Below are 19928 nucleotides of genomic sequence, written 5' to 3' on the forward strand. Positions count from 1 at the left end.
TAAGAAATATTTTATATGATGCCACCATTCTTACATTTATCATTAGGAGGTCCAAAGTGTGCTTTATTAACTATATAATTCAACTTGGACCATCTGGTCATAATGGTCCTAGTGCCCCTTGCCCTCCTTCCCCTCATTAATCCCCATACACCTTCTTTCTTCCAAGCATCTTCAGTTGGGCAGCAGTATCAAAACTTCATTTTGTGCTCATCCTCCAAAATCTGACTGCTACTCTGTTTTTTCATGAAATAATTCACATAAGGCACTGTACAGAATATTTAACAAACGCACTCTTCCATCTAGTTTCAGAGGCCACTGCAATCAGTTACACTCATGCTTCAGTAAATTCTCAAAATAAAGAGACATAAAAGAACACAGAAGAACTCAAGATCTCTCGTTTGCCACTAATAAAACCAGAACCAACTCATTTAAAACATATGAATCTAAATAGAAATCATTTTGTCAAGCATCACTGTAGCATCAACAAAACCACAAATAGCACAGACATCTAAAATTCCTAATTATAGCACACTTGAGAATGTACTTTCAAGTCCAGAAAACCCACAGTAAAATACCTATTCAAAGTTAAAAGTCACTAAGTGACATTCAAATGTTTAAGCAAAGACCATAAGATCTACCAGCTAAAAATGTTTATATTAAAAATAATGCAAGAACTTTCAACAGTGTACAGCAATACCTTGTCAGCATACAAAATTAGCTGATTGTTTACCTCAGGTAAATTAGCAACAAATTGGACAAGTCAGTCTTAATTTAAACCATCACTACAGCCACTACTATAACCATGATAAAACACACACGCATCCATGTACAGAGTCCTAATGGGTGTTATTAAGACAGTAAAAGCATCAGATAGTGGGCACACAAGAACAAGAGGCATGTTGACTACAATAAACTATTTCTGAAGCGCCATTTGGAATTACATGTACCTAAACTTGTTGGAGAAGCAGCAAGTTCTGCCTCAACTAACAAACAATCTGTATGACTACAAGACATTCTTCAGTGACTATCAGTGTTTACAGCTAGTTTAAAAAAAACCTCTAAGTTACTTCTAATAGAATATGCAGTAGACCTAACAGGGAGAGTAAGAGAGTTATCTGTAGTAGTCTGTCTAGCACATTCCACTTTTCAGCTAGAAACATGCAGACTAATTGGCACATTACTGTTTCTCTTACCTTTTAAGTAACTGGGAACTCACACCCTACTTTCAGTTCTCAGACAAAAAAAGGGCAGAGAAGGGGAAGAGGGAGTTAAAGTTTTCCTTAATTCCCTGTCTCCTCCTTCCATAGCCAAGTTAGTACTTATTAAAAATTGATTCCTACCACCTTGCAGCAGAACATGTAAGCAGCTGGGCTCACACTATCATTCTTATATGGCTAAACTGAGAAAAGAAAATCACTGGGTGGTTCAGGTTTGGGGGTTTTTTGGCAGGCGGGGGGGAGGGGAATTGTTAGAAATAAACTAAAACCAGGCACTTTTCTGAAAAGGAGATGGGTCCTCTAACAAAGCAAGTACAAATATACGCACTGCATCCACATTATTATTAATAGAAAAGTTAATTACAATGTATGCAATTGCATCATCTCATACAAAAAAAAAAGACTTTTAAGCATTTTTGAGAATGTTTTACTATCTCCTTCAAACAGAGCTGCTCCAGCATTAACTCATCCATAACTGATCCACGTTATAATATTATTTCTTGCCAACTAGATGGCTTCCACACATGGCATTAACTTGAAACAGAAAACAGAGTGCTACAACATCATGGTACTTAAGTTTAGATTACTGGTTGAATTCAAAGCAGACGTACCCACTGCTGGTGCATCATATTCATCCCCAAGTAAAATTTCAGGAGCAGAATATGCAAGAGATCCACAGCTTGTGGTGAGCTTCTTTCCAGGCTGGAATTTGTTGCTGAAGCCAAAATCAGTCAATTTCACAAGTCCTTGTTTTTCAAAGAAGACCACATTCTCTGGTTTTAAGTCTCTATGAACTACATGCAGTTTATGGCAGTAGGAGATGGCATGAACTATTTGAGCAAAATATTTTTTTGCCAGATCCTCATTCAGACCTTCTTCATGTTTCATGATGTAATCAAACATATCTCCTCCATCACCCAGCTCTAAGATAAGATAAAGCTTAGTCTGGGTGTCAATCACTTCATACAGTCGTACTATATTGGGATGCTGCACTAGTTTCATGCATCTAACTTCCTGAAAAAGATGTCCAGTGGCTAAAGTGTCCAGTTTGGTCTTGTCAATTACTTTTACTGCTACTTTTTCACCAGTAAAGACATGCCGAGCAAGTTTGACCACAGCAAAGTGTCCTCTGCCCAAAGTTTTATCCAAGTCATACAATCCCGCAATTTTTCCATCATATCCTCGTTTGAAGCCTGCCATTCTGTTTCAGAAATGAAATAATATTTAAGCTCTTTGGAAACGTGATCTTTTCATATAAGAGTATCTGATGCAAATAAGTAGTCCATTGTCACCGCCAAGCACACCTAAAAATAAGGAGACAAGATTATATATTTGTATAAAAATAAGCAAAATTATTATCCTGTAATTCTCCTAAATTTACACTGGCACATTATTACAGATTACTTATGAAATTATTCAGGGAGTTTTGCAAAGGGTTTGATAAACCATTCTGTGGTAACCATCAGATTTCTGAAATCACATTATCAGGATGCTTGAAATCACATTATCAAGATGCTTGAAGAAAGTGAATTTCAACAGTGCAATAACAAAAATTTCTTTGAAATTCACTGGCCTTCTTGTTCTTGGGTTAGAAACCTTGCAAGCAACACTTGAAGAAATCAGTGTTATAAGGACCATTAAAGTTGGCAAAGCTGAAATCTGTAACTTTTCCAGCTACGTTATAAATCAGCTGGGCAGCACAGAATATTGATAAGAGGAACATATTTATCTTATTTTTGGTATATTCCTTCATGTTGCAGCATAAAACAGCTCTAATACAAAGTTCTGATGGCATGACTTTGGACTTTTACCTTCTCCCTTTTTACAGCTTCCTGTTTAGTAAAGCTCAGACTGACATACAAGACTTAATTTTGTTACTCTAATTAATTTGAGCATTATCAGTCAATACTGTAATTACAACAAATGAAGAAAGCCTTACAGGCTGAAATGAAACATTCGGGTTGGATGTACTCTTAGTGCTAAATAAAATGTCTTCTTAAATATTTTGACTGGAGTTATAAAAACTGGTGATAAAAGTTTACATGTAGGCTGCATATGTTCAGCAGTCCTGGGAATGAGTCAGGAGAAGGGGGAAGAAGGGTAGGGAAGAGAACTCAAAAGTTCATGTTATTTATGCTGAACTCCTGCTTACCAGTTAATCTAGCATTTAAGCAAACAAGATCCAACTTATAAAATGTTCATATTCAAAGCTGGTTTTGAAGGTCTTATGTCCCACAGTGCCATTTTTTCCACACACGAAACTTCCCAAAAACTTTTCCTGCATCTTTAACTTAGACTGAGGTTTAAATAAAAATCTGTATAAAAAAAATAAAGAAAACCTATATCATTTCTCCCACTTTGTGTGCAAAGTAGCTAGAAATATGAAAATTAGATGGCTTATTGCCAACTCAATAAAATACAGAAAACACAGCTCTTTAGAATATATTTTCACAGTTTCAAAACTGAACTTCAAAAAGAAAATCTTTGAAAAGGAAGCTGGCAAACAAACAGCCCCATACATTAGTTATTCTCCAGTTGAAATGTAAGCATTAGATTAAAAACACTCCCTGCTAAACAAGTTATTTCACAGGCAGTGAAACTAATGAACCTGGTTTCATATGGATTCAATTACAAGGTTGGGGGTCCTATGAGGATTCTCTGATGTTTAACAAGCTTACCTTACTGCTTCTCTCAGCTGGAGCCATGGTATAACCTCTTCTCTATCCAGCTGTCTACTTTCACAAACTCCGTGGGAATTCAGTTTGAGACCTCCACCCCTGTAAAATTTGAATGAAATCAATCAAATTCTGAAACCTCATAACTTAAACATGGAACAGGATAAGTGTAACAATCATAAACATTGGGGTTTGGGGTTGTTTTTCTTTAAAGATAATAATCAATCTTTAAAAAACTTCATTGAGTTTTGTGTTACTGTATCCTTTCTTTCTGCTACTAAGCACTATGCTTTAGAAGCTGTTCCAAAAACCACTCCACTTCACTAGAAGATGCCATAGTATCAAAACTGGGGTAGGCATATCTGCTTCTGAACACATCCCATACCGCTCATCTTACAAAGTTTCCTCTACCACTCCCAATTAACCATGTAATACCATCCCATCCTTATTCCAGAAAGTACAAAACTAGATTAGAGCATGCTACATTAAACCAAACGCCCATGTCAAACATTTTCCTACCTGGTAAGTAACCATTAGAGGATGCATAGGTAAAAACATAGTACAATGGGAAATGTAACAATAAATAATGAAACTCTCCTTATCTTTAAGAGATTCAAAAACTTCTTTACGTCAGAGGGCAGTGGCTTTGTGTTTAATAATGCTTGATGGATTCCACCCCACCCCTCCCTGTGAAACTGGGCAGGTGCTTTATTAAAGCATGTGAATTTTTAGTATGAAGAACATCCTGCAACAAGGAGTTTAATAGCTTAAGTATGTGCTGTGAGAAGAACCACTTCCTTTTGTTTGTTTTTAATCTCCTGATAATTTGTGCATCTTCTTATTCACTGTCTGTTCCAAAACAAGAACTATCATACTCTATTTACCTTGCCTCAAGCAATTCAGTTTTATTTTAGCTTGCTTCCTTCTTAGCTTCAGTTCAATCTTGTTCAAGTCCTAGTCAGTCACTCCTTTTACAGAGGTTATTCCACAGGTTTTAGCATTCCTCTCACCTTTTTCTACACATTTTCTGGTTTGTTTTGTACTCCTTTCTTAGGCAAATTTGGCTCTTGGGGTTTCTTTTGTTAGTTGTTTTTTTTTTTTTTTTTTTTTTTTTTTTTTTACAACTACTGAGCACTAACATAATGTTTTCACGTAGTGTTTTATTATAGTTGTACAATGTTCCATCATACTGACCTAACCCCCAAAATGCAGGCTAATGAAAAATAGTCCACATACATACATAAACCACCTAACCTTAACTTGTATGAAGCAACAGGGGAGATATTAATCAGCTGTGCCCCATACGGTTGTATGACTCCAGAGTCTCAATCCTCAAAGGACTGCAAGCATTTAAAAAAAAAACCCCAACAAACAAAAAACCCACCCCACACAAACACACTTTATAGAACTGCTGTCTCCACAGCACCCTAATCAGACTCTTCACTGCTTCTAGACGAAAGAAATAAAATAAAAAGAAAAAAGAGCACACAAATTTACAAAGACAACTTTTTTAACTGCCACCAGGACATTACTCCTCCTTACAAATCTGTTTTACCCATAATGCATCCTGCAGCCAATACCTTATGCTAAACTACTTAACAGTTTTAGAACCCTTAAATTTTAAAAAAATTGTAAAAGTTGTGTCAAAGAACAGATAGCCATTTCCTAAGCCATTCAAGTTACCAACAACACAGACTCCAGCGCTCAAGTTTTTATGGACCAATACTTTTCTGAATGTTAAGTCAAATCTCAACATTTACATCTCTGCTTGCATGAATACATGACACCCTGCAAATCTGGCCCAGATCACGAAACACCTTTACTCTCTGAGGAGGAGATGTGGCTTTAAGAGAAATTTTCTGTTAAGTCTTGGATTCAAAAACAACACCTGCAGACAAAATAGAGCTTTCTTAGTGCATGGCAAAACCCAAGTTTTGTTACTGGAAGAGGTAAGAAAGATGGGAGGCAAAAAAGTCTCATTCAATTTTGACTTAGCTTTTCTTTCTTAAATTCAAGAAGGTTCCATCCCTTCCAGAGCAAAAGGGAGAGAGTAAACCCAGCCAGATGTAACAGAACGTAACTTGTCTGAATTTAAGTAACTGCAACACTCAGCAGTAAGGAAAGATTTATACTAATTATTTTGTTTACTTGGCACATTCTCAACCATCTTCGTACAAACTCAAGAAGTGATTTATCTCTAAATGACAGAATGCACATAAACATCAACCTGTCAACAAAATTCCAGCAGAAATCAGTTATGATTAAGCCATGGAGAAATACATCAGACAGTAATCAATAGGATAAAAGCCTACATAAATGAAATACTAATGTTGCAGCCCCATTAACTGAAATAAAATTAATGCAGATTCATTAACAGTTTAACATAGAGTTTCCACAAAAACAGACCAACTAACTTTTAACTCTGTGGTTTTAAAATAAATCTTTAGAGACAAAGCTCCCACAGCTAAACACAAGGATCTTGGATGCACACACAGTTTGAAGTGAACATACCAAAAATCAAGAATTGTTCAGTAGTAGGAAATGGATGCAAAACTGTCATAGTGCATATAGATATAAACCTTGATTACAATTTAAATATGCTACCTAAAGGATCGCAGTTGCTATACTTCTCAGAGAAGTAGTCTCTTTTTCTCCGTTTCTCTCTAGAGTAAGAAAGAAGAATTTTGAAAGCACTTAGGGATCAACTAAGAGTGCAGTTGCACAAAGTACCAGCTTTCAAGCTGAAGAAGCCTCTTTGTGACCCTTTCTTTGCAGTTGTCTCTTTAGTTACATCAGTAACACTTTTGGGGTTAACTATAAATGGAATCACCCCAAACTTCCACATTCAACACATCTACTATCATCATGCTCCAAAACAGGGTTAGTTTTAGTGACAGATCATTTCAGTGATCCAGTTTACAATGTGACCTCTTGAACATTTTTACCAAATGAAGGAGCTGCAAACTGCACCGCATGACAATCGAAGTTTCAGCCAACCATACTTTGCCAGCAAGCCAAACTACAGCCTGAGGAAAAACATTTAAAGGCCAGTTATATCACACAAAATATTTAACCTGTCTCTCTTAATTCACATTCTCTCAAGTCCTTTATAAGTTCATTTTTCAGCATTAAAGAGTTTAGGTTTTCTAGTTAGCAAGCTTACTAACCATTAGCAGCATTTAATCCATGTGCCTAATTACAGATTTAAAAATGCAGTTTTCCTTAACTATACCAGAATTCAGCTACACCCCCGATCATACTCATTTTATGCAATATAGACATTTACCAGTAAATAGATTCAGAATAGATCCTTCCTTCCATGGAAGCTCATATATACTGCAAACAGCCTCTGTAATGGAGACCTGCAGAAGCCGTTTTGTAGTATCACATGCATCCTATTAAGATGCTTAACAGTACTGTGATTCAACCACCTCTAGAAAATGGATGAATAGATCTCCAATAGATCTGTTTAGAAAAACAGCATGTTTCAGCAACACTAGTTTTTCTTTAAGCAATTCATCCTGTAAAAAAAGTTTCATTATATTATACACTACATGCAAGACCAGCTTAGTTCATCTTACCTTAATGTGTGTATTAGCTTCTTACTTTAGAAAATGAAGATGCAAGGTCCCATTTCAACAAAATGATATAATAGTATCAACACAAAAACTTCCCTGCATTATCAGGCTAACAGATATAAAAGCTGAAGTTATCTTCCTGGGATTCATCTGCCCACAGACAGCTAACAATTCCTGTCTCCCTTCACGATAAATGGAGATTCAGTCAACTCAGATAAGAGTCTATGATAAAACAAATTGCACCCTAAAGCAGATAGCTAAATGAATCATTTCTTAGAAGCACGCATTTTAATTTTCTGTAACAGGAATTTAGGATCACTAGTTCAGTGGATGTACAGATTATACACATCCACAAAACAGATTAAATAAGTTTCACCTTGTTTCTCCTTTTTACTCTCTTTTGTCTCAGATGAGTAACAGCATCTATACCAATTAATTTACTACATAATTTTATGTTGAGAAAAAGACACATGTTGCTATTCTTCCTAGAAATACTAAACCAAAATTTGACATAAACTGATCTCAGAGATCCAGAAGCAACTTTTTTAGTCTGAAAGCAATTTGTACAAATCATTAAAATCTGAGAGCAAACTGGAGGAAACACCAACTTGGTATACAAACTGTGCAAGTATAATTTCTTCAATTTTTTTCCAATATTTTCTTTTTTTTCTGCTATCCTACTGCAAGATACCTTCACAGTCTAATCCATGAGTCTTTGTTACTAAGTGAGCCACTACTATGTGATGATGTTAGACCTTTCCCCAAGAGGGCTTTTGATCACCTTTCCTTTTATGTAAGGGAGAGCCAACACACTAGGAACAGGTACAAAGTGTTGCAAGAGTGAAGTGTGAAGAACATACACACTTAATGCATACCACATGCTCTGAACACTAGTCATGACTCCATTCCTCCGGAGTATTTCAAACTTTTTAAGCCTCATACTACCCAATATGCCTGAATATTCAGGACACAATATGGGACTTAAGTGCCCAAGAACCTGTGTTCTCCTTTTGTTTCCACACAGAGGTGTCACAGTCCAAAGCCCTTCCTCCTCCACCTTCCTGTGACCTAAGCCTTCACAACTACCATTCAAAGGTACTCAAAGAAACGATGGCAATCTATACCTGCCCTACAACCAAACACTTTGCAGATGCAGCATTCTTGGGGGGTGGGGGCAGTGGTGTTACAACTCAGCCCTTATATACACAATGCTATCTCATGCTTTATTTTCCACTTCGTGTGACTGCATCACAGCATACACACATACCTTCCCCTTCACTGATGACAAACTCTATAAACGCTCTTGCTCCTGACACATTCCACAATAAAACACTATAGTAGTTTTTTTTCCAAGGTGTACGTGCACTTTTATTTTCATAGGAGGTCTCACTGCCATCTCCCACAGCATCAGCATCCACCTCACAGTGCGTTAGTAAAGTGTCAAGATGTATCAGCAAATCTCTCTACCATTCAGCATAGCTATACCTAGAATGATGAAGATAAAAATTATCAAGTAGTTCTATGTTCCAAACATAAAAAGAAGAATTAACCTACACAATTTAATGGTATTCCCTATTTTTAAATAGTCTTCAGAATTTTGCTCAGAAAAGATATGAGAGCTACCAATTGCTGAGGAAGTTTTGCCATTAAACATTTGGGAAGCCTTTAGTGAAATGTTAGTTTCATGATTTTAGAATGTATTGCAGGCATCAGAGCTACTGATGCTCGGCCTTAACTCTTCTTAGAGCCCAGAAATAAAAACAAAATGCTAAAAAGAATACTTCAACTCTAAGGCCCATTATTCAGTCAACAGCAAGCAGTAGAAATATTTGGCAGGCCTATAAACAGGTTGGGGGAGGGAGGGGTAGCGTTACAGATTTGAGAAGAAATAAGTTACTAATGTTATTTTGTAACAGAAAATTATGAGAGCCTACATGACCCCAGATCTAAAAACAAGACTTTGAGGGAGCTCCAACATATGAGAAAAAATAAACTTAAAAAATACGATGCACGATTCAGGATACCGTCAATTAAAGAATACACATATTTCTTAAACAAGAAATCCCCAAACTTTCAGACCTACAGATTGCTGTCTGCCATCCCATTTTCTTGAAGTCATAATACACTCACATCAAACATGGAAGGTTAAAGTTCTCCTCTTTCACACGGGTTTGCAAGGCTGCGGCAAGTGGTTGGCAGAACACTAGTAACGAGTAAACTAAAATTTGAGAACTGTGTGGTAGAAACCCCACTAGATAGTCGGCATCTTTGAGAATCATCTTCGATACACATAAGTAAGAAAAAACACTGGACCTGGATTGCTTATTCAAGGCCCCCACACTTTGAAAGTAAAGAACCTGTATTTCCTTTTTTCTTTCACAACAAGCCAGTGAACGAGGAAAAAAAAAAATACAGACAACACTGAAGTAGGTATGTATTCCAAAGCAGTAGTAAGATAGCAGTCATAATAGCAAGATTATGATTACTGACTAGACACCAAAGCTATTAAGAGGACAGATGTGCTAAGAGTGATCAAACTATGATCCATTGACAAACCTGTCATTAGTAGTCACTGGCATTGGTTCCAACTGCCTGTAGTTGTGAAATGTGTTAAAAGCCCAAGATACTTCCATAACAATGCTGATAATCGCTGTAGCTCACAAGGCACTTTCCATTTCTAAGAGGAGGTATTACACAATACAAATGCAATCTGCCCTATGGATTTAAGAACTCAGCAATACCTTTACACCATTTAAAGTCCTCACACCAGCCACAGCTCCAAAAGCAATTCATTTCATGTTGTCTCTGTTTTCCTCTTGTGCCTACTCTCCAAGTCCAGCATGCAGCTAAACAAATTAAAAAAGTAATACAAACAGACACCACCACCATGTTCACATATCAGATGCTTCACCAATACACCACTTAAGATCTAAAGCTGCTCTTAAAATACTATTGCAGGGGAAGAGAAGAATACCCCATCTTCCCAAATGGCCATGTCCCATAAATTATCTTCTGCAAAGTAGTAATAACATCTTTTTAAAAGGACTTGCTCCAAATTGTGTGATATCTGCTAGTACTTTCTTTTTGTATCTGTAAATCAGTTACAAAACTTTGTTCAGACCCTGTGATGTCATGATATATAAAAAAATTAGTTTCAATTAAAATGATCATGTTTTGCAGTTCCCACTGAAAGAAAAATTTCTCCTTAGCTACAGGAAATTAACATGTGTATCTTAGTTACAGATATTCATAAACCTAACCAATCAAGATCTGGTATCAAAGAAGTCTGAAGATCACAGACAAGCTTTTCAGTCAACCATCTTGCACACAACAGAGATAACTCATATTATAGCCCAAAATTATACTTTCCAAGCTTGATAAGCAGTATCCAAGTAGCTTCTCAAAGGCCTTAATATTCTAAATCTCATCACATTTTCCTTTTTTTCTTCCTTTTTTCCCCCCAAAACAACTAGGAATGTGAAACTGACAAAGAAATACTTTGCGTATCGGACAGAAGTCATATTATTGTGATTCATGATGGTATCACTATCTTTTAGAAAGGACACTACATCTTTATTTCCAGAAACCCTACTGCAGGAACTTCGCAGAAGACAGACAACTCTGATTTCTATTCCACCAATCTGGACTCTTCTATAAGAATCGCCTCATCTATTCCATGTTCACGAATTCTCAGAATTGTTTCACCTATTTCAAAGGTATATTTATTAACATTACCACATAATTTTCTTATGCCAAACAGTGTAGCAAAGACCACTAACAGGACTAAACATTCCACCATTAATCAGTGAACACTTCAGTGTGGCTTTACATTTTAATAAGTTACCACTGTGGTAACATCTGACATCCTCTCTGTTATGTAAATTCAGAAACACAAACAAGATTTTGATTCTGTATCAAGGGAGGTGAAAGCATCAAATGCTAGTTCAAATACTCGTATTCAGATGCAAATATGTGTACATACTGCTAGTACCTATTACAAGCAGTAACAACTTCTATAAAATTTCTTGAGAATTACCTCTGAGCTCAAATGTCAGACAGCTTCATTTATTTAGCAATACCTCTGGAAACACAAAACTTCCATACTGAATTGACTTATGTTGTCTCAGATACTGACATTTTCTACATAGGATACAAACTACTTAAACCTTAAGAAATAGATCGACCTCAGCCTACAGTTACTCAGCTTCAATATTTTATCATCATTTATAGCACCCTAAATTAGTTAGGAAATGGTAGACACCTGAAATTTACCATGCTTCAACATGAACTAAAATTATAAAAGCCTAGTCTGTCATCTTATCTCTCAAGTAAAGTTGCTTTAAGTCCAGTCAGTAACTAGATAGAAGACTGCTGCACAAAACACGGAATGATATACGAAGAAATTAGTAAAAAACAGTCTGTCGAATTCAGTGCAACATTCGTGTCCCAACGCTGTTGAAGATCACTGTACAATGGAGAGATTCAGCTTTTCAGAACGCAAACACACTCTGTTTCACAAGTGTAAAAACTACACAGCACTTTTTCCTCATTAAGTTCTTAACATTGGTGACTTAATCAACTTAAGTGTACTAGAACTCTGCCAGGGTAAGTTATCCTAGAATTCTAAGTGAATATACAGTTTTTCAAATCCTCTTAAGCTCTTACATAATACTGTTATGTGTATTAAAACAACAGCTACTTTACATTATTACAGAAGCTGTAGTATTCCAGTTAAGTGCTCGAAAGTAGTGTGACAAGGAAGATGCACAGAATCTCATAGGTTACTAAAGTTAAGAGCTTATGCAATTTAATATTAGTACATTCATCATAAACTCCAGTTTAGCCCTATATACAAAAGGTAGTGTCCCTGATCTAAACCATGTTTCATCAGTTTCTCATTTTAAGACATAATTAGAAAACACTACTAAGTAGGAAGGGGCAGAAGTTGATCAAGAAGTTTTACAGCATTTCAGTGGAATTTTGAAAGCAGACAAAATCCAAGAAAAGTGCATTATTTCATGAGACACACATTCTGAGGAAAAAAAGCTGGCTGCACCAGGATATTGTGCCCTTGAAAGCAAGGCAGGCAACAAAGCAAGACAAAGGCACTAGTCTGGCATTACAGTTGCTAGTGGAATAAAAGGACAACGATACACTCAAGGAATAGACTGCAAAAGAATTTTCAAACATGATATCGAAGGCAGAGAGTTAGAGCCTTAGAAGAGACTAGGTTGATCAGAACAGTGCACATGAAGACAACTACTCCAAGCAGAAGAATATCTGCAGTAGCACATTAACATGCACACTCCTAACATGCTATTTGTTTAAAATAACCAAAAAGCAGGCTATGTATCTACAGTGAGACCATCCACACCACATGGGAATATCAGTTCTTATAGCAAGATGATTCAAGGAACAGCAGTAACCTGTACAGAAATTCCAGTATCCAAAACTCAATCTGTACTTTCTTGCTTCTCAATTGTGTAAACAAACAACCCCGTTTATCGCTAAGTCCACTTAAGGTGTCAGCTTTTCCCTGTTTTTATTGGGAGCCTCAGGTGTCAATCACACCTTAAAAGAGCCAAATGAATGTGCTGTCTTGGGTACCTTGCCTACGAGGCACTACTCCAGCATTCAGGTTAGCTGCTTGTCCCAGTCACTTGAAAAATCATGCCATCAGTCTACCACTTTTCTGGTCATGTAGAATATTCAGGAAAAAGGTGAGACAAGACTAGACTTGCTTCTCCTTAGCTTTTATTGTTAAGTCCTCAAATTTGGATGTTTTCACACACTAGAAGTAAAAGGGGCAGATACTAGTCTATTTAACATTTCAACGTGTTTCACAATGTAGAATTTGATTGCATTACATAGTAATGACTGTTAGTTCTTGTAAGTTTGTTTCAGATTCCTTCTTTCTAAGGATCAGCAATAGTACAAGAATAACCACCAGCCAAATTCCCACTTTCTGTGATACAGCTATCAAAAAACCCCACCATTCATTAACCCAGTTCCTAAAGGTGCCTGCCTTGCAAGAACTATGTTAGCTAAATGCTAACATAATAAGCATTTGCTTGTAAACACTTCTATATAGATTTTGCTGAGATTCATTAAACTGGTCCTTCCCCAGAGCTTGAAGATCTAAATATATCCATAATAAACAACTCCAAAAAGCAGCCTATATGACTAAGTAGTGACTGCACTACAGAGGGCAGGCGTAAGCAGATTTGCATGCAATTCATTCATGCTAGATGGCTGTAAATCATACAGTACACTTAAGCTGCTCCTGGAACTGCAATGGTACCACTGAGGAAACCACTTCTTTGCATATCTACTCTTAACAAGCTCTTAAAAACAAGATGATCAGAAACTATCTATGCATAAGCAAAAACCCAAAGCTTTTTATATGCCTATATCCCATGTAAATCTTTCTCCTTCACAGGTGTTCTAGCACCTCTTACCAATAAAAATATCCAATCTGAAAATAGGTCACATTTGTCACCAACCATCCTCTGGCCAATATAGGCTTTTTCCCTAGTGGATGTTCTCCAATACTTTATTCAGTCTCCTTATTTAAAAGAAAAAAAAAACAATACCAAAAAAAACAAACACACACCAAAACCAGACACACATCTGTCCTTCAGCTATTACCAAGACTGTACATCAACCATAAACATCTTTAAAAGTCATCTTCCATAAATTTAACTAGTGGAGTACCACCTGGTTGCCAGAACCTACCTAGCAAAAAGCACAAAGACCTCTCTCCAGGACTTACCTACTTATCTGACTGATTTCTATAGTAATCTAAAGGAGTAAATTCAACGCAATAAGTGTATTGACAGAAGCGATACACGTATCGACAAAGAGCAAGGGATACTTGTGCTTTCAGCTTCTGTCAGGGGCATGCTCCAGCTCTGTGAGCAGCAAAGACGCCAGCTTGCATTCTGAGCAAACCTGTTGGCTATGCACCTGGTTCCGAGGGGTAAGATGCACCGTCATTCCCCCAAAACACACCCGCGACCGGTCCCACTCTCTCACCGGAGGGCTTTCGCCTCGCTTGTTTATCTTTTTTTTTTTTTTTTAAACCAAGCGACAGAAAATAGGCGGTGGAGCCAGCGAGGGCAGCAGGGTGGCGGAGGGGTAAACGGGCCGCCGCTTTTCCCGCGGTGACCCCGCGGTGGGCGTACGCCGCTGCGGGGCGGAGGGCGCGGGCAGGCAGTCGGGCGGACACGCGGGGGGCACGGACACGCGCGGGGTCAGACGGCAGCGGCGCGGCGGGGAGCCGGTCACACGCCTTGCTGCCGCGGGGACGTGTCGCACAGGGGCACTGCCTGGGAGGGGGAGAGGGCTGGCATGGGGACAGGCCGGGCTCTGCCGCGCCAGGGGGGCACAGGAGGCTGCCGCCGGGAGCCCGCCGTCCCCGCAGTGACACCCACTTCTCCCCCCCCGCCCTACCTCCGCTCTCTCCTCCAGCCCCGGGCAGCACCGACACACCGACCTTCGGCGGCCGGGAAACGTCCCCCAACCGCCTCCTCTCGGGCCGAGGCCGCCATTGGGCCGGCCGGGAGGAGCTCAGCGGGCGAGGCCGGCTCCGCGAGAAACGGAAAGGCGAAGGGAGGGGAGGAAGGGAACCCACCACACCCCACCGGCCCGGCCCCGTCCTCACCGGCCCGGCCCCAGCCGAACCCGGCCCAACCCCGCCGGCAACTTACTGCCTGCAGCAGCGGCGGCGTCTCCTCGGGCCGCCGCGCCCCGCGCCGCCCCCTGCATGGGCAGCACCCGCCGCGACTGCCCTCGGGAGCGGCGGCGGGGACGGGGAGCGCGGCGGGAAGGGAGGGAAAGGGTCGATAGACCCCAGCGGGGAACCTCAGCTGGGCCTCGGGGAGGGGTGAAGGGGGCGGCGGCGGCAGCTCCTTGCCCCGCGCCTGACTGTCCGTCCGGCTTAGCGCTCCGCCGGGCCCTGCCGCTGCGGCGACTCCCAGGCGCAACTGACAACAACGGCCGCGGCAGCTCGCGGGGAGCCGTTGGGAGGCGGGGGGGAGTGGGGGGGGGGGAGGGGGGCGGGGCGGGGCAACAGAGGGCCGCGCGAACCCGCCAGCCGGGCGCCGCTGCGCCTGCGCGGAGGGGGGGCGGTGCCGTTGCCGTCACGGTGGGCCAATGGGGGAAGGGGGAGCGCGCGCGGGGGCGGGGCGGTGCGTGGGGAGGGGCAGGGGAAGGGGAGAGGCCGCCTGAGGGAAGGGCGGGAGGGGGCAGCTGAGGGGACGGGGGTGGGTCGCGGCGGGTCGGCGGCACTCGGGGGCAGGGCTTGCTCCTGTTTCTGGGCTCCGGCTTCCTGAAGGTGCCGGGCAGTTCGCCCTGGAAATGGCGAAAATAAAGAGGGCGAAGGGTTGAAGGTCTGAGGAGAGGGCGAAGCCCGCCGGCCGTCTCCCGCTGGAGGGGGTGCCGGGCTTTGAGAGCTAATTAACGCAGTGAAACAGCCGCGCCGGTGTTTCCTGGCCGATCGGATCGCAAATGAGGAAGGTAGAAATAGGACCCTATTAGCATAGCGATGGTGCCCCTTGTGTCCTGGCCTGCTCGCTGAGGTAGCGATGGTGTGCGGGCAGGCTGCCCTGTGGTGAGGAGGACGGGATCAAGATGGATGGTGGAGGTCGGCTGGAAGTAGGGGTAACAAAAGGAAGGGGATGACACTGAGGCTAGTAGGAGAAAACAGGCCAGGGAATGAGCCTGGCAGGTGTTTCAGAGGGAAACGGCTGTAGGTGTAATGAAGGGGAGAATGATTGCGCTATGGAAGTGTTCAGGCTCCTACGTGCTAAGGGATATGAGCAAAGCAGTTGCTCAGAGCATCAGAAATAATGCAAGACTTTCCTCCAAAGATCAAGGAAAGAAAATCTTTTAATAGCTAGGGAAAGGAAAGACTTAAAAGTGGCACTTTGCAAAGTGCCCTTTCTTTTTTTCCAGGTAGAAATGGCCAATCAAGACACATGGAGAGAGAATACAAAACCTCATTATAGTGAAGGCCAATTTTAAGAAAATCTTTCGTAAATGCTTTTCAGTTTTCCCCATGCTTTGACAAAATTTAGATGTCATTCCTATGTGAATAGCTTATATTACACTGTACAGCAGGGGCTGTTAAATTAACCTGGGATTTCTTAGATTAAAACCAATCATTTGTGAATAAACTAAACTAGACAATACAGTTCAGAAAATGACTGCAATGAAATAGTGTGATCCTATGTAATAGAAAGGACCTCATAATTTCATATTTTGAGTTTTCAGAAGAGAAACAAAAAAAAATACAGCAAGATTTCAGGATATGTTGATTCTGATCACCGCTTCCTAACGTGAATGAGAATTTATTCATGTTGTCGTCACTTGGACCATTCAGTACGCCTGATTCTCCACTCTCACACCAATTTGACACCAATGAACCACAACCAATTGCTGAATTTACAAGATGGCTCTGACCTAAGAGATTGCAGTAACCAGTCCGTCACCTCTGGCTGCCGGATCATCGCTGATTTCTCAAGTTTGAGTTTGCACCAGCGTTCAGCACACACTGCTTGGATTCCTGAGCCTGCTACAATCGGATGGCACCAAATGTTTATCGTAAAAGCTGAAGTCTAGATTCTGTCTCTCACTTTCCAGTTAATAACAGCTATGATTTCCACTTGTTTTCTATTTGAGTTTCATTTGCATGTAGGAGAAGGCACGCCTTCTAAAGACCATATACAGATGAAAGTTGTAACGATGCTTCAGTTCAGTGCTACTAAGTCTCCCTTTGCAAAATATTTTGGCCTAAAGGACTTTTTTTGTATTTGTTGGAAATCACATTATCTGTTGCGCTGCCACACAGGCCATCGTGCTCAGATGTACTCAACCATTCAGTGTGTTTGCCTGTGTGTTTGCTTATGTGGGAGAACAAGTGGGTGGAAAAAGATACATTTGTGGGAAAAAAAAAAAAGAAAAAAGAATCTTCTCACCTGCCATATAGCCGTTGTGAGATAGTATACTTTGGGTCACTTGTATAATACAATAGTTCCTTTACTCAATGTGATGAGTCTTTGTAGATGAATATGTGTGAGATTAAAAAGAAGAGGAGGATCAAGGATATGTGCAGCACTTAAGGGGAGACAACAGGGACTGGAAGGAGTCTGGCAGTCACGGTGGGCTGGAATTCAGTACAGGCTGGTTTGCCTTTTTTCAGGCAATTTTATTACTGCTTACGCTCGATTGCACGCTACTGGGGTGAGACCAATGCCATTCCTCCAACAAGCTAACGTAGATCTCCTGTCACGTATATAGTCACTTACACTGGGCTTTGTCTTCAGTGGCACAAGGCCTCGTTTTGGTTTTGTGAGGTTTTTTGCTGTGGAGACTTGTTTAGTGTGTTAGCCATGCACCTGTAAAATCAGACAAGCTGCAGCTAGGTTGCTCAGGGAGGTCAGCACTGTACTGCCGCTTTTGGCTGGCCTCACCTGGTTTACCTCGCAATAAAAGTGCAGTGCCTTGTCTCCACATCAGTTTTAAAACAGGATAGCTAATATGCATTAGCTATAGCACAGCAAAACACACCTCATCCATCAGTCATAGCCTGAATGGATTCGTCTAGAAAAGGTGAGAGCAACCGCCTCACGCATCTATTTGAGAGGTTGCTCATGGCGTACATGCAGCCAGATCAGACCAGGCGACATTCCCCTTTGCTCAATGCAAGCTTAATCTGCTGTAGAAATAAAATGGTAGATAATATTTGTTTGGTTTTTGTTTTTACAGAAGTCTTACTGGCTTACATTAGAAGCAACCTAATTTTATATAAAGTACTAAATGTGTAAGCCATCTGTGAGAAGTACAGAGTATATAAACATATACGAAATTGTTAGTCTACTGTATTTGAGAAAGGATATGTTTTTCAAGGGATGAATCATTACAGTTCACCTGTTTCAAAAATTAGGCTAATGCTTAATGTAAATTATTTTGCACCTCTCCAATGAGATGTGTTTGAAATGCAAAGCAGTGAAAATGTTGAGGATGTTTCAAAGTGCATGAGGCTTACATAATGACTTTGGGCCAGCATTTGTTGGCCTGTCCCTTCGCCCTAGTAATTCCCAAACCCACTGGCGGAATCTGAATTAAAGGGGCAGATATCTATGGAATTACATGTTTCTATAAGTGTCATGAAACTCAGCTACGTACTGGAGAGTAACCTTACCTGTACTCCCTGCAGAGCAAAAGCTGCAGTGTGAGCTCACCCTTTATTAGTCACAGGAGAATCCGCATGGATGACAGTGGCTTTTTCCCCTCAGGGTGGAAAAAGCTTCAGTCAAAATTCATACTTCATTAGACACTGGATAATCTGAGCATGAGGCTCAAATCCATAGGCCTCATTAGTTCCCTTTCATTATTAAATTATTAACAGTTTCCCTGACAAAGCAGAACAAAGCAGCTGCCTTTGGACAGATATAGAAGAGTACAATTTATACCGAAACTTATGCAGGACATTCAGATATTACAGTTCTTAATAGTCTCAGTGCTTGCATTTGAACGTTCCGTACATTTCTACCATCAGAGCAGCTAACTCAGGTTTCTGGGCTGATGCAGAAACTGCTGGAAATGTCCAAAGGATCACATACAGTCTCTTTTCTGAGGTCAAAGCTCAGCTAGAGTTAAAATTTGTAAGGGATCTTGAGGGCAACAAGAAGAGCTTCTGCCACAACTCCAAGAGTAAAAGGCTGAAAAAGGAAAATGTGGACTTGCTCCCAAATGGGGCAAATGATCTAGTAACGATGGAAACAGATAAGGCCGTGGTGCCCAGCGCCATCTTTGCCTCAGACCTACCAGCAGGGTCTCGCAGCTCTCTGTGCTTAGGATTCAAGGAGGAGAAGTACCATCAGTGGGTGAGGATCAAGTCAGGAATTACATGGGAGAACTCGACCCATAAACATGTGTGGGATCTGCTGAGCTGCATCCAAGGGTGCTGAGGGAGCTGGCTGGTGTCACTGCAAGGCTGTGCTTTTATCTTTGAAAGGTCATGGAGACTGGGAGAGATCCCCAATGACTGGAGAAAGGCAAATGTTGTGCTCATCTTGAAAAAAAAGCCCAAAGGGAAGCTGTTGGCTGATCAGCCTCACTGCAGTCCATGTGGCAATCCATATCGCCTTGGAACACCTTTCTGGGCACAGGAAGGAGAAGGTGACCAGGAACAGCCAGCGTGCATTTACCAGGGGTGAATCATGCCTCACCAACCTGATTGCCTTCTGTAATAAAACGACTGGATGTGTAGATGAGGGGCGAGCAGTGGATATCATTTACCTCAACTTTTGCAAGGCCTTGACACCATCTGCCACAATTTGGTATCCAAATTAGGACATTATGGTCTGGATGGATGGACAACCACATGGGTAAAAAAGTATTTGGATGACAGGGCTCAGAGGACAGTGGTTAACGGGCTGTACTCCATCTGGAGG

General features: G+C 40.8%; 1 protein-coding gene across 2 annotated transcripts in view; it reads right to left on the minus strand.

The window, feature by feature from the left end:
- The window catches only part of SNRK (SNF related kinase), a 41258-nt gene extending 25773 nt beyond the window's left edge, over positions 1-15485 (minus strand). The window contains exons 1-4 of one of the 2 annotated variants that reach the window (XM_074575127.1): positions 15180-15485; positions 3896-3994; positions 3370-3532; positions 1829-2521 (exon numbers count right to left, since the gene is read on the minus strand). In XM_074575127.1, the coding sequence (XP_074431228.1) occupies positions 1829-2417 (589 nt within the window). In that variant the 5' untranslated portion in view covers positions 2418-2521; positions 3370-3532; positions 3896-3994; positions 15180-15485. The remainder of the gene's footprint in view (positions 1-1828; positions 2522-3369; positions 3533-3895; positions 3995-15179) is intronic. The other variant, XM_074575126.1, reaches the window with a different exon arrangement.
- Between the last annotated feature and the right edge of the window lie 4443 nt (positions 15486-19928).

Source organism: Larus michahellis, chromosome 2 (assembly GCF_964199755.1).
Source record: "Larus michahellis chromosome 2, bLarMic1.1, whole genome shotgun sequence".
In the NCBI taxonomy this organism is placed as follows: domain Eukaryota; kingdom Metazoa; phylum Chordata; class Aves; order Charadriiformes; family Laridae; genus Larus; species Larus michahellis.